Consider the following 12,653-nt stretch of genomic DNA (forward strand, 5'->3'; position numbering starts at 1 on the left):
CCACAACCCCTCTGTAATGTCACCTTTCCATTCTCTGACCGCCACTTCTTTTCTTTCCATACCTCCCTCTCATACTCCAACATTTCTCAGAATTCACCAGAATGAAAATCTACTGATCCCTCCAGCATTATATTGTCCCATATTTCTTTTTTTTAACCAGCCTCAGTGACTGCATTCACCACAGTTACCTCCATGCATACTTCTCAAGTGCCTTGCCCTCTCCTATCATTCCCTCCCATTTGGGTAAACCACCATCCTCACTAAATCTAACCTCCTACCTTCTCTACTCCTGCACCACAAAGGTATGTGATTGGAGGAAATCACACAACTATGCTTACTGGTTTCACTTCAAATTTAAGACTCTGAGCCCAAGCAGGCCCTTCAATCTTGCTCTATAAACATACTATAGCTACATAGCCCATTTACTCTCCCACTTGCCCAGAAAACTCATCCTCTCCTCTTTCTTCAAACCCCCAACATCTTCTTCCATGGCCTTACTCTGAGCTGATGACTTTGTTTCTCATTTCACTGAGATAACTGAAGCAATCAGAAAAGAATTTCCAAGGTCCCCATCACCACATCTACTCACCCACCCACATCTTTGTTCTCTTATGTGGCCTTAAGTCCTGCCACTATGTCCCTACTAAAATCAACTCTCACTTGAATATTTTGCCTTCTACTAACTTTCATTTATTCAACAAGGTGTCATTAAATGCCTACTAAACACTAAGGCACCACTCTTAAGTGTTGGCGATGTAATGGTGAGCAAAAATCTTTACACTAATGGAATTTACATTCTAGAGGAGGAAGTGGTAAACAAAATAAGTATATAAAATATATAGTACTTACATAGTTATAAGTTATGAAGACTGGCTATAAGGCTATTGCGATGACCCATGGGAGAGAAATGGTAGGTTGAATTTGGGTTGCTATGGTAACCATAATAAGAAGTGTTAAGATTCTGTCTATATATTTTTTAAGATTTTATTTATTTATTTTTGCAAGAGAGAGAGAAAAACAAGTTGGGGGGGGGCAGAGGGAGAAGCAGACTCCCCGCTGAGCAGGGTGCCTGATGCAGGACTCGATCCCAGGACCCTGGGATCATGACCTAAGCCAAAGGCAGATGTTTAACCAACTGAGACACCCAGCCGCCTCAGATTCTGGCTATATTTTAAAGGAAAACTTAGAATTTGCTTAAAAATTAAATGTGGGATATAAGAGATAGATAAGAATCAAGACGAATACAAAATTATTGACCTGAATTAAGTGCAAGAAATGAGATTTTATTTACTAAAACAGGGAAAAAAAACAGGTGAAGCTAGTCTGAGAATAAAGATCAAATTTGATATGCCAAATATATACCCAAATGGAAATGTGGGTATGGGAGTCAAGTTTAGTCTGTGCTTAAGACAAAATTATTAGGGTTGTTAACTTATATGTGGTATTTAAAACCACAAGATCAGATGAGATCACCAAGGGAGTAAGCACAAATAAGAAAAGAAGAGGTCCAAGTTTGAACCCTCCAGATTTGGAACACTAAGTGATCCAATAGCTAAGGAAGAACTAGCAAACGTGACATCGGATTTTAAGGAAAATAGAAAAATCTGGAATGTCATTGACATCAATGCCTGACTATAAACAAAAGGACTGACAGGCTATGCTGAGGGCCCATGAATTTGTTGTAATGAAGCCAATTTGCTTGGCCGGTTGATATTCCCTGCAGGGATATTCAAACAGCCTCTCACAGGAACAGAGAAAGTCAATTGCAGCACTTACAGAGCTGGTGTTTGGAAATTGGAAAGGAAATTGAGGAAATCGAGGGCCCTGGTGAGAGTAGAGCAAATGACCAAAATGGAGCGGAGTTTGGACAGGTCCAGGAGAGGGACCCTCAGATTCAAGGGACCAGTGGTCTCTGAGGCTCAGAGAACAGATCTGATAGCATGGTGAGTGTCTGGGAGAATGGCTTGGGGTTACAGTATGGTATGTGAGAGTGTAAGATTTAGAGGTATGGTAATTCAATGTAGTCTAGGCTTTGGCCTGGAGACTGAGTATCTGAGAAGAAAAAACAGAAAAGGCACTGAGCTTGTGAAGCTCAAGCAACTGTGAGACAAGAAGGTTGACAAGGTCGGCCTGGTGAAAACAAAAGTCACACTAACTGCAAAACTGTATTGGAGAGAGAGACAGATAGCATGGGGGAAAATGTGAGCCTGGGGTCAGGAGGTACCAGGAGCAGGCTGCCTGGGACACTAGATTAGTAATCAGATATTTTCTTTGTGAGCATGTAATCAAACAAAGAGAACTGGATATCCTTATAGGAGATTTCACCCAAGTTATAGGTCTAATGAACTAAATGTAGGCCACTTATTGTACACTAAAACTTTCTGGTAACTAAAAAATGAAAACAGCTATGCCTTCTAGAAATGATGCATATTCCTTAAGGAATATCAAACATACAGGCAAACTCTCCTGAGCCAACTGTCATTTTTTAATATTCTTTTTTTGGTAAGATTTTATTTATTTATGGGGGTGGGGGGAGGAGCAGAGGGAGAGGGACAAGCAGACCCCGCGCTGAGCGCAGAGCCTGACACAGGGTCCATCTCAGAAGCCTGAGACCATGACCTGAGCTAAAACCAAGGTTCAGATGCTTAACCAGCTGCACCACCCAGGTGCCCCTAATATTCTTTTATGTCTTTAAAGATAGTTGTCCTTATACCCTCATTGCAGTCATGTCAAAATTCCCAGGTTGCAGCTAATCATCAGAAAATAATAAATCAATGCTTTCCTTTGTGGTAAGGAACATTAGATCCCTTGTGAGATTTGGAAAGCCCATTAGTCTTATCAGCACTAACAATAAAACACACTTACTGGATAGATTATTTCCTAGGAAGGCTTTTTTACATGACTAATCTCATCAATATCATGATAGATGGAGAGTGGTTTTAGCAACAGAATCACTAGAGGTAGTTTGGATAATTCATCGCAGAATTTCATGTGGGCAGGAGATAAAGATAGTCCTTTAGGAGTCAAAAAAGAGGTAAAATTGTGACCTTATCCCCAGGTTTTGTAGGCCTGCCCCATGTCCCCACATGATGACTACAAGTCTATTTTAGGTATTATCCCAATGAAATTTAAATACTGATATATGAAAGGCTTCAGTATAAGTGCCCCAGGGGTATGAAATACATATAGCCATTATTAACAGGAAGTGGCTTTGCCTCTAAAACATGCACAATGCCGAAAATTCACTTCTTCCATGGCCTTGTGCAATTTGTAAAATGCAATGCCACCTAAATCCCTAAAATACAGATAGATCTCCACTATGGACACCCCGTAAACTATGGACTTTTTAAAGGGTAATAGCTATAATTTTAGTGACTAGAATGGAAAAAAATACATAAATGAAAACTGATGCTTCAGTGCATAAGGTGCACTTTTCACACAATGCCCTCAAAGGAATTTCTAAGCATAACCACATGTTGACAACAGAAGCAATAGAAAAGTAAAATAATTTCTTTCTTTGTTATTGTCATATTTTCCTACAGACACATCCACATCCAACATAAAATGTCTTCCCCAGTGTAGGAGAACAATTTTTTTTTTTAAGTTTTAGTTGAACCAATACATGATGTCATTCAAGAATAACATAAAAGGGAAAATCTAATAGGACTAAAGACGTATTCATCTTCCTGGGTTACTGGGTTGGAGAAAAAGATCAGGGATAAATTCCTGTCTGCACATACATCCTCAGAAGCACCACCACAAAAAGGGCAATGCTTTGGTATCCACTTTTAAGCTTGGAGTACAGTGTTAGCACGGGGCTCTTTTCATCGCTCCTACCTAGCATCCTCTTACCTAACCAAGGAGGTAGAGAGATTTTTTTTTTTTGTACAGAATTTAGGTTGGAAAAGGATTTGAAATTACACTAGCCACATGATGCAACATTTAGATGAAGAGCCACGTGTTCGCCAGGGTAGACTGCTGAATCCCCTGCTCAGAAAAGAAGAAAAAAAATTTTTTTTCTCTTTACTGCATACAGTGGCCAAGTTCCAGTGGAGCCCAGAAATGAATTGCTATGGTGATGAAAAATCATTTTCCACACAAAGCAGAAACAGATGCATGTTAATACCATTGCACTTGTTAAATGTCAGTTTAACACTTTCAGTTGTCAATGCCATTTAAAAACACATCTTAGTTCCTATCCTTGGGAAACTATTTTAATAATTGAAATTAGACCAGAAAGGATTAACATCTTGCCCTAACTATGGTTTCAAGCACTCAGAACTCTCTGAGACTGTCCACCTCTCACTGGACAGCTGAATAATAACTGAAGAAATTACATTTCCCCATGCCATGTAGGGTCACTGCTCGTTGCTCAGTTTCCAGGCTGCAATGCCTTCCTGTCTTCTCTTCCCCTAAAAGTTCTCTTCCTTCCCATGGTGACACCCACACTCACAGATGGCCACTAGCCTCCTGCTAAGAGGCAGCGCAGGGCTTCGGCTTCCACACTATGCCAAGTGCAGTCCAGAGCATTTTCTTGGGTTGGCCAGCAAGCAGTTTGCTTTTCTCTGCTCACCCTTCCACTAACTGTAGATAATAACATTTCATTTTGATATACACTCAAATTTATCTCTACCCAGGCAGCTCTCCCTCAAAGCCCTCTTGCAGCAAACACCGAAGTGCACAGCCTTTAAAAGTTCTTGAAAGCATTAAGGAAAGACTTCCCTTTACCTGGGGTGTGGTCTGAATGCTCCCTGCTAAGACGCACGAGTTCATTTGGAGGTAACTGTTCCCGCAGTCACTCGGAAGCCCCTGTTCTGGAAGCATTGATTCATCACATAAGGGAGTGAGCAAACCGATGACTGAGGTGGGAAGGGAGCCTCTCACTAAAACAACACAGACTCACACAGAAAAAAAAGAATTCTAAAAAGAGGTAAAGTGGCATCCTCCCTGAATTGAAGAATTCTGTCAGCTCCCAAGAGTAGATTTATGTGTAGATAATTTTTAGATTTGGGACTTCATGAGAGGTCATGTTGACTGCTGAAATGAAGCCAGGAGAAGTAAAAAAAAAAAAAAGAAAGAAAAGAAAAAAAGCCACCTATATGTGTTTGCCCTCTTTTCTTGTCACGCATGTATTCCAATTACATATTCTACGAAAAGAGAGAAGCCAGATTGTACAGGGACGAGAAGCTGATTGAAAGGCCCGAGCATCTGCCAATCTCAGCAACCAGTTGGTCACACTCACTGAGAACATTTAGAGGTACAAATACGTGCAAACACTGTGCCTAAATAAAGCACTAGAAAACACAGAGCAATCATTTCAAAAAATCAATAGCATTATCGGTCTTTGGCATGTAAATGCAAGCAGCAGGAGCATCTGTAGTGACTGAAGTGTTGCTATTAATCACATTAGCTCTAGAATGAAGCTTGGAGTCAAATATTTGTTGAAACAAAATTCCCTTCCGAGGTTCCTGGAAGACAGTGAATGCAGACAAACAAACCTCAAAACTGCACACTTGAAATTGATTGTGGAGTCTTCAGCTTTCGGTAGTTCTATTTTTTTTAAGTATTGATTTTTCTCCAAATCTGTAATATCTATATTGTGCTTTGGCAATGAAAGATGTTGTGGCCCAAGGGCTGGTTATAGACCAAAGGCTATGGGAAGGAATGAAGATTTTATTTCGGGGACCTGGATTATCCTCTTAACATTTTCAACCTTATCAAAAGCCGGAATTTGTGGAAACATTACAAGTAAAATAATTGCCAAAAGTGATTCTACTAGCACACTGGCAAAAATTCTTCCAAATAACACAGCACTTTTTGACCTAGAAAATTCTCTAAATTTCTGAATAGAAGTGCTGTTACATCACTAGCCAAATTATATGCCTTCCTCAGGCTATGTGTATTTATGGATACTCAAAAGAAAGTCTAACACCCGTTATGGATACTCAAAAGAAAATCCAACACCCTCCTGCCCTCAAAGAGCTTACAGTCCAATTGAGAATAGAAAACAGATATACAAATAACAGAAATGCAAAGCAAAAAAAGAAAAGAAAGTCCCACGCTGAAGTTCTCAAACTTTATGCATAGACCACCTGGAGAGCTTGAGGTGATCTGCGATGGGCCCTCAGGTTCTGCATTTCCAACAAGCTCCCCATTGATGCCCTGCTGCTTGTCCATAGAAACTTTGAGTAGCAAAGACCTGGGGGAGTTATTCAAGTAATTCAAGGAGAAAGTGGCATTGGGGCTGCACTTCAAAGGATAGGGGGATGGGGACTTAGGAAGGTGGGATAGAGTAACACTTATTTCAAGCAGAGGTAAAGGCTTGAGTGAAGGCCCCTATCAGAACAGTAGTACTAAACAAGTAGAGTCATAAAGGATGAAACCCTAGAGTTGATCACTCACTGGCTGTGGGACCCAGGGGGATCTCTCAAAGGCAGTCCTTTCTCCTGTGAAATGTGGATGCAATAGTACTTATCTCACAGGGTTCTCGCGAGGATTATGGTGAAATCATGTAACCCCTAGAGATCACATTCATCTCACACAGTTCTAGTGAGTGGCTCCCTAAGGGGAAGCAGCAGTCGAGTTCGATCTGTTCGTTCCAAGTAGACTCAAATGACTATGAAGCTCTTCTCCCATGCTTCATTATGTCCTCCCTCTGGTCTTTTCTCTCTCGTTCCTTCCCCCAATCAAAGCAATATTTATGCGTGTTGGCAAGTCAACTTTGGAAGAGGAAATACTTCAGCCCCTATCTTTTGCCCAATTTGAATTCTTCCTTGAGTCATTTTATAACATGAGTACCAATTAAATTAATCCATTATTTTGCTATTTGGCTCTGTGCCTACTGGCAACTTTTCTCTAATCATTTTCTTTCCCTGGTTTTATTAATAATTGTTGGTGTTGTAGACTATTTGTTATATTGATAGACGTAATAATTGTTAGTTAAAAAAAACCATAATGGTCATGCATTATAACAGCATGCTTCAGCCATCTGGTTAGTAACTACATATAGCCTCAAAGAGCACATGTATTTAGGACAATTTCTATAGAAACCATCCTCATTTGAATAGAAAATGATGGCACCTGTTCAAAAACAGGCCCCAGTCCTGGATTATGAAGAGCAAGTGAGTTACTCACACAGGATGGAGGAGTAGGGAGGAAGAAAGTGTCTATCTTCCAGTTACAACGACTTTTCCTATTGGTAAGAACATCACCTAGGGTCTGCCCAAGACCCTGAAGGATTTATAAACACAAATCTTTTTTTTTCTTCACAGTTTAATGTAGGCATTTATTCAATTAGGCTAAGCCATCACATAAACATACATGTTTATTTCTCCATCTTTTTATATAAACACAAACTTTTTAATGATCTCTCTCTCATAAATAATACAAAATGTTCTGTTGAATAATCTTTTTCCAAGAGAAAATAAAATTTGTCAAAGTTTGCAAAAAATACAATCCAAATTCTCTTTAAATTTTGACATTATTGATGGGTAAAGCAGGACATCTTTCACCTTCTTACTAAATAGATATTACTGCAGTAACTTCTAGTCAAAAGACTCTTCAGATACTGCTTTTAAAATAAACAATATAGAACAAATAATCTCTCTTCTTGACATGGGAAATAAATTTAAGGGAAAAAAATAGATGAGCGCACAAAAGTTTGCCAAGAAACATGTGATTAAACAGATCCAGCTGCCAAGGCTATTCAGATATCCATTTGTCTGTTCCTATACCCTCTGCTTGATGAAAGAACATACTAGAAATCCCATTTATTTGTATCCATAAACATCTGTTGAGTACCAGGCACTATTCTAAGCTCTGAGAGACATGAAGACAAAGAAGATTTGGACTCTGTTCTCAACATGCATGACAGTTTCATGAAAGAGACACAAGTTACACGGGTCATGAGCAAAGTCAGAGGAGAGTGCAAGGTGATGTGCAGAATACAGACGCCATGGGGAAGTGGTCTCAGGCCATTACCGGGGAGACTGCACTCTTAGCTTCTGCACTCTTAGTTCCTATTTCTGGTGATCAACACTGGGACACTTATTCTGTTTTTAGCTCTGGCTGGTGTTTTTCCTCTGAATATGGGAATCACCAAGAGTTTGGATCCCTGTCTCTAGGGCAATAGGTATTCCAGGGATCCTAATCAGGACCATCTCAATTCACAGACTCAGAATTGAGTGTATTATATTAAAAGTGATTTCTGACCTCTCATCAAAAATATGTGAGACTCCATCACAGCCTAAGTTTGTCCCCATCTTTATCAGGCATCTGTATTGGCCTCATCTGGCTTGCTTCTACTCCTGTTACTACTGCACTCATAGATTCTCTCCTCTTTGGGGTTTATACTCCTAGTTAATAGGATACTGGTAGCCCTCCTTAATTCAAATACACTAGAAGCTTCAAAGTATTGAGGAAAACATAGCACCTAAGTGAGACTGTGACATAATTAGATGTTCAGAAAAAATAATAGGCCTTGTACATGGCAGAATTTGAAGGGAAAAGAGACAATGATAAGAAACATTTATCCATCAGGAATAAGTGTTTGGTGGTCACTCTCCCCTTGTTGAATTCACTTTCTCCATTTGGCTTCTGGCACCATTTCCTATTGGTCCTGTTCCTATCCCCTAGACATTCTTTCTCTGTCTGCTTTGTGCCATCCTAGCCTTAAGTTTTAAAGTAACCCAGAAGTCACTCCTTAGATAATCTCATCCCATTCTATAGCTTTAAATAATATTTATAAGCCAGTGAGTTCCAAATTTATTTCCCCATCCTGAATGGCCTCCCTAGCATCTTCACTTGGATATCTGACTGATATCTGAAACTGAATTATTTGTCTTTCTCCTAAAACTGTTCCCCACCAGACCCCCAATTTTTCCCCACCTCAGCATATAGTTCTACAACTATTTCTCATTGCTTAGGCTAAAAATGATGAGCTCACATCAATTTTTCTTGGTTTCCCATAATCCCCCATCAATATATCAGTATTAGTGAACATACCGATAATCTTGATTTATCTATCCCCCATCAATTTATCAGTATATCTCCCTTCAAAATAAATCCAGAAAAATGTTTATACCTTACTACTTCTACTTCTAACATCCTAGTAGTAGAACCTACCATCATCTCCTTTCCAAATCACTTCCTCCTTATTAATCCCCTGCTTCCAATTTGCATCCTATAGTGGATGCTCTGATAAAAAATCCATACCTCCCCTCAGGCCAAAGGACTATTCCCCAGCTGCTGGAAGTGCTATAACAGTGCTCAGCTGTCTGTCCTCTCCACAAGTTGCTCTCAGCTGAATGAAGCTCCTTGCCCAAAGCCACTCCTCCTTCTCAGGGGTAGCCTGCATCCAATGGTTACTTGATATACCTATATAAAGGCCTGGCACTTTCCTCCCAATTTAGGGCAACTCCAAAGAACGATCCCAAATTCGGAGCTCCTCATGAGGTCAGTTAAGCTTTTGCTGGGTCTGCACTGCAACCCAATTCTCTCTCTGCCTTATGTTGCTGCCATCCCATTCCCACAGGTGTTGTTCCTTAGAGCACTTCCATGTGGGTAAACTTCCTGTAAGCTAACTCCACCTCAGAGTCCACTTTCTGGGAACCTGGTCTGTCGTCACCTCTCCCTATAGTTATTTGCCACACAGTAGCAAGGTTGAGCCTTTAAAACAGATGTCAGACAATGCCACTTCCATATGTCATACCCTCCAAGGGCTTCCTTTGTCACCCAGAGGATAAGCCAACATCCTTACAATAGCCAACGGCCAACATGATCTGGCCCCTACTACTCTCCCCTTTGCTCCCCTCAGCTCTATCTACAGTGATTTTCCTGCATTCCTAGAGCATGCTAATCCCACTCCCTAAAATGTTTTTCCCAAGTTCATGAGTTCCTTAACTTCCTCATGTCTCTGCTCAAATGTCACTTCAACTGTAAAACATTCCTCATTACTCTACATAAAATTGCCACCCCAATTCTAACCTCTTGCTAGCACTCTCTGTCCCCCTTAGCCCATGTTATTTTTCTCCAGAGCACTAACCAGCCCCTAATGCTTTTTTTATTATCTGATTTCATCATTGGATTTTAAACTCCAAGAGAGCAAGGATTTTGTTTTGATCACTTTTATTTCCCTAGCAACTAGAACAGTATGTGGCACATATAACCACTCGATAAATATTTGTCCAATAAACTTATTGACTGACAGTGATCTCTTTATTTGTAGACATTTCTTATATTTCTTCTCTTCTGATGAAAAGGATAACAATTTTGGTTAAACTTATAATTAACTGTCCAGAAGAACACAGAAGCAGCCCAGTTTCCTCAAGTTTCTCAGTTCCAACTGGGACAGTTGTTGCTGGGGTGCACAGGTCCTTACTAAAAACCAAAGGTATAAGGGCTAAAGGAAGGAGCAAGATGGAGATAATTTCAGTTAGCTCCCTCCCCATGACTCTTCCATACAAATACCTATAGCAAGAGATAGCAGGATGTTCAAAGCAATGGAATTTCCAATTGTCTTGGTCAAAAGCAGACAAAATAGCTTCTGATCCCAGATTTTCCACCAAATAGCTGTGAGGTCTTGGGTAAGTCACTTAACTTCTCAGGGACAATTTCTTTATAAAATAAGATTCTGGATTAGTGTTGCCTAATGTCCCTTTAGATACTAGCCTTGCAAGATGGATGGTGATAAAGAGACTCTGTGGTCAAATAAATTTAGGAATTGATATATTCCATATCTTCTGTTAGGAGTTTCACAGCCAAGAGGTCTTTGAAGCTTGGTTTATCCCACAGTTTCTCATAGAGATATATCTCTAAGTAACGAACAAACTTGTGTTTGCAATATAGTAATGAGAATGTGGGCTATAGGTCAGAGAGTATGAGTGTGGTATCTCCCACCACTTATTAACTATGTGACCCCAGGCAGATCCTTGATCTCCCTGACCTTCATTTATTTATGACCATAGAACTTATCACACAAACTGAGACTCTCTCCAGTCCGAAGGGTAGGGGTGGGGGAGAGCATTATTAGTAATTACTTTAGGACAACAAGCATAAATGGGACTATTTGGGGCAAGACATAATCAGCCTACTTACTTGCAACACTGAGATATAATATCTCAATACTGTTGTGAGGTTAAAATTGCATGATATGAAATATAGGAAATTTGCCAATTCATGTGTTCAGTGAGTTATTTCTCTCTTTTCATACATAGAAATTGGGTATTGGTTGAGGGTAGGGATGATCTGAGGGGCTTATTGTGTTACCTTTTAAAAAATGGAGCAAGGTACTCTCTAGAAACCTCCTCCTTATTAACCCCTCTTCACCCCCGCTGAGTCCTAGGAAACTCAGATTCCATGATGAATCACTTTAATTTGCATCATGAGGGTAACACAATTTCTGAAACATAACACACTTCATAAAATCACTTCCTAACGACTCCTTCCCTGATTCCATGGGTTAGATACAACCTCCTATTGTCCACTCTCTTAGCACCTTGTACTTCTTCGTAGCATTTGCTGCTATTAAAATTACATGATTACATATTGAATACTTTAGTGTCTGACTCCCCAGTTGAAACATAAGCACCAGGACAATGGTAGTTTCTATTTTGTTCCCTGCTGTACCCAAAGTACCTAATATAGTGCCTATCACATAACAGAGGATCAATAAACGTCCATTCAATAAATGAATGTGTGCATCCGGGATAGTTGTATGGAAGATTTAGAGAAGGCAAGAGAGATTTCTGTCTTCAAGGAACATACAGTGTCAGGACCCAGAGAGAAATAAGAGTCATTTAATCATTATGTAATTTTGTTTCTGTGAAGATAGAGCACATATAAAAATAGCCACCCACATTGGATGTCAAAGCTGTGACTTCTAGGAGTGTATGGAAGGAATCAGCATAACAGGGTGTGTCAGGGGCCAGCGTACCTGAAGAAAAACGGGAAAAGCATCTCTGGTTGAGATCTCCCCTCCCACTCCTGGCAGCCACAGACTCTCACCTTGGCTGCTTCACACACTTCACCCACTCATCCTGAGAACAGATCTTGTCCTACATACGATACATGTAAATACCGCTGAACAAGTTTGATGTGATGCTGTTCTTGATATGTAACATACATTATTTCCTGTATTTCCTACAACAAGCCAGCAATAGAATTATGATGTCCATTAGACAAGAAAAATGAGATGCAGGGCAATTAAATTCCTTGCTCAACTAGTACATGATGCAATTGGATTTGAACTTGGGTCGGCCTGCCTAGAAGCCAGGGTAATGTTGACTCTTACTTGCTGACTGCTTCTGCCAGCCTTACCTTAGAGATACTCATTCATAGAAAAGTGATAATAGAGGTGGTAGGACAGGACATTGCAATGCAGTAGCCAGCAAGGATTGTGTTTTTAACATTGTTTCTATCCAGAACTGGACAAAGACGAACATTTTTTCCCAAGTCACCGTATTCATTCTCAAAATGTAGCCACATATTCTGACTCTTCTGCCTTTTAGAGCTGTTATTCTCGTACTGTCTCTACGTCAGTTCAACTATAAAAGCAATGCATACTTATTTTGCAACATAACTTTAAAATTGAAATGAGATATCACCGGAAAATACAATTATATTGTCACTGCTATAAGTGCTAAAGCTACATAAAT

The 12,653-nt window shown here is 39.9% G+C and overlaps 1 protein-coding gene across 8 annotated transcripts in view; it reads right to left on the reverse strand.

Annotated features, from left to right (window-relative positions):
* The window catches only part of MLIP (muscular LMNA interacting protein), a 256,712-nt gene that overhangs the window by 132,630 nt on the left and 111,429 nt on the right, over positions 1–12,653 (reverse strand). For 7 of the 8 annotated variants that reach the window (XR_004300192.1, XM_032409636.1, XM_032409638.1 and 4 more), the window contains exon 1: positions 4,729–4,885. The exons of the other annotated variant lie outside the window; for it this stretch is intronic. Coding sequence is in view for 6 of the 7 variants with exons in the window: in XM_032409636.1 (XP_032265527.1) it covers positions 4,729–4,824 (96 nt within the window). In the remaining variant the exon portion in view is untranslated. Of the gene's footprint in view, positions 1–4,728; positions 4,886–12,653 lie in introns of those variants that run through there. 8 annotated transcript variants of the gene reach the window in all.

Source organism: Phoca vitulina, unplaced genomic scaffold (genome assembly GCF_004348235.1).
Source record: "Phoca vitulina isolate PV1807 unplaced genomic scaffold, GSC_HSeal_1.0 scaffold11, whole genome shotgun sequence".
NCBI lineage: Eukaryota > Metazoa > Chordata > Mammalia > Carnivora > Phocidae > Phoca > Phoca vitulina.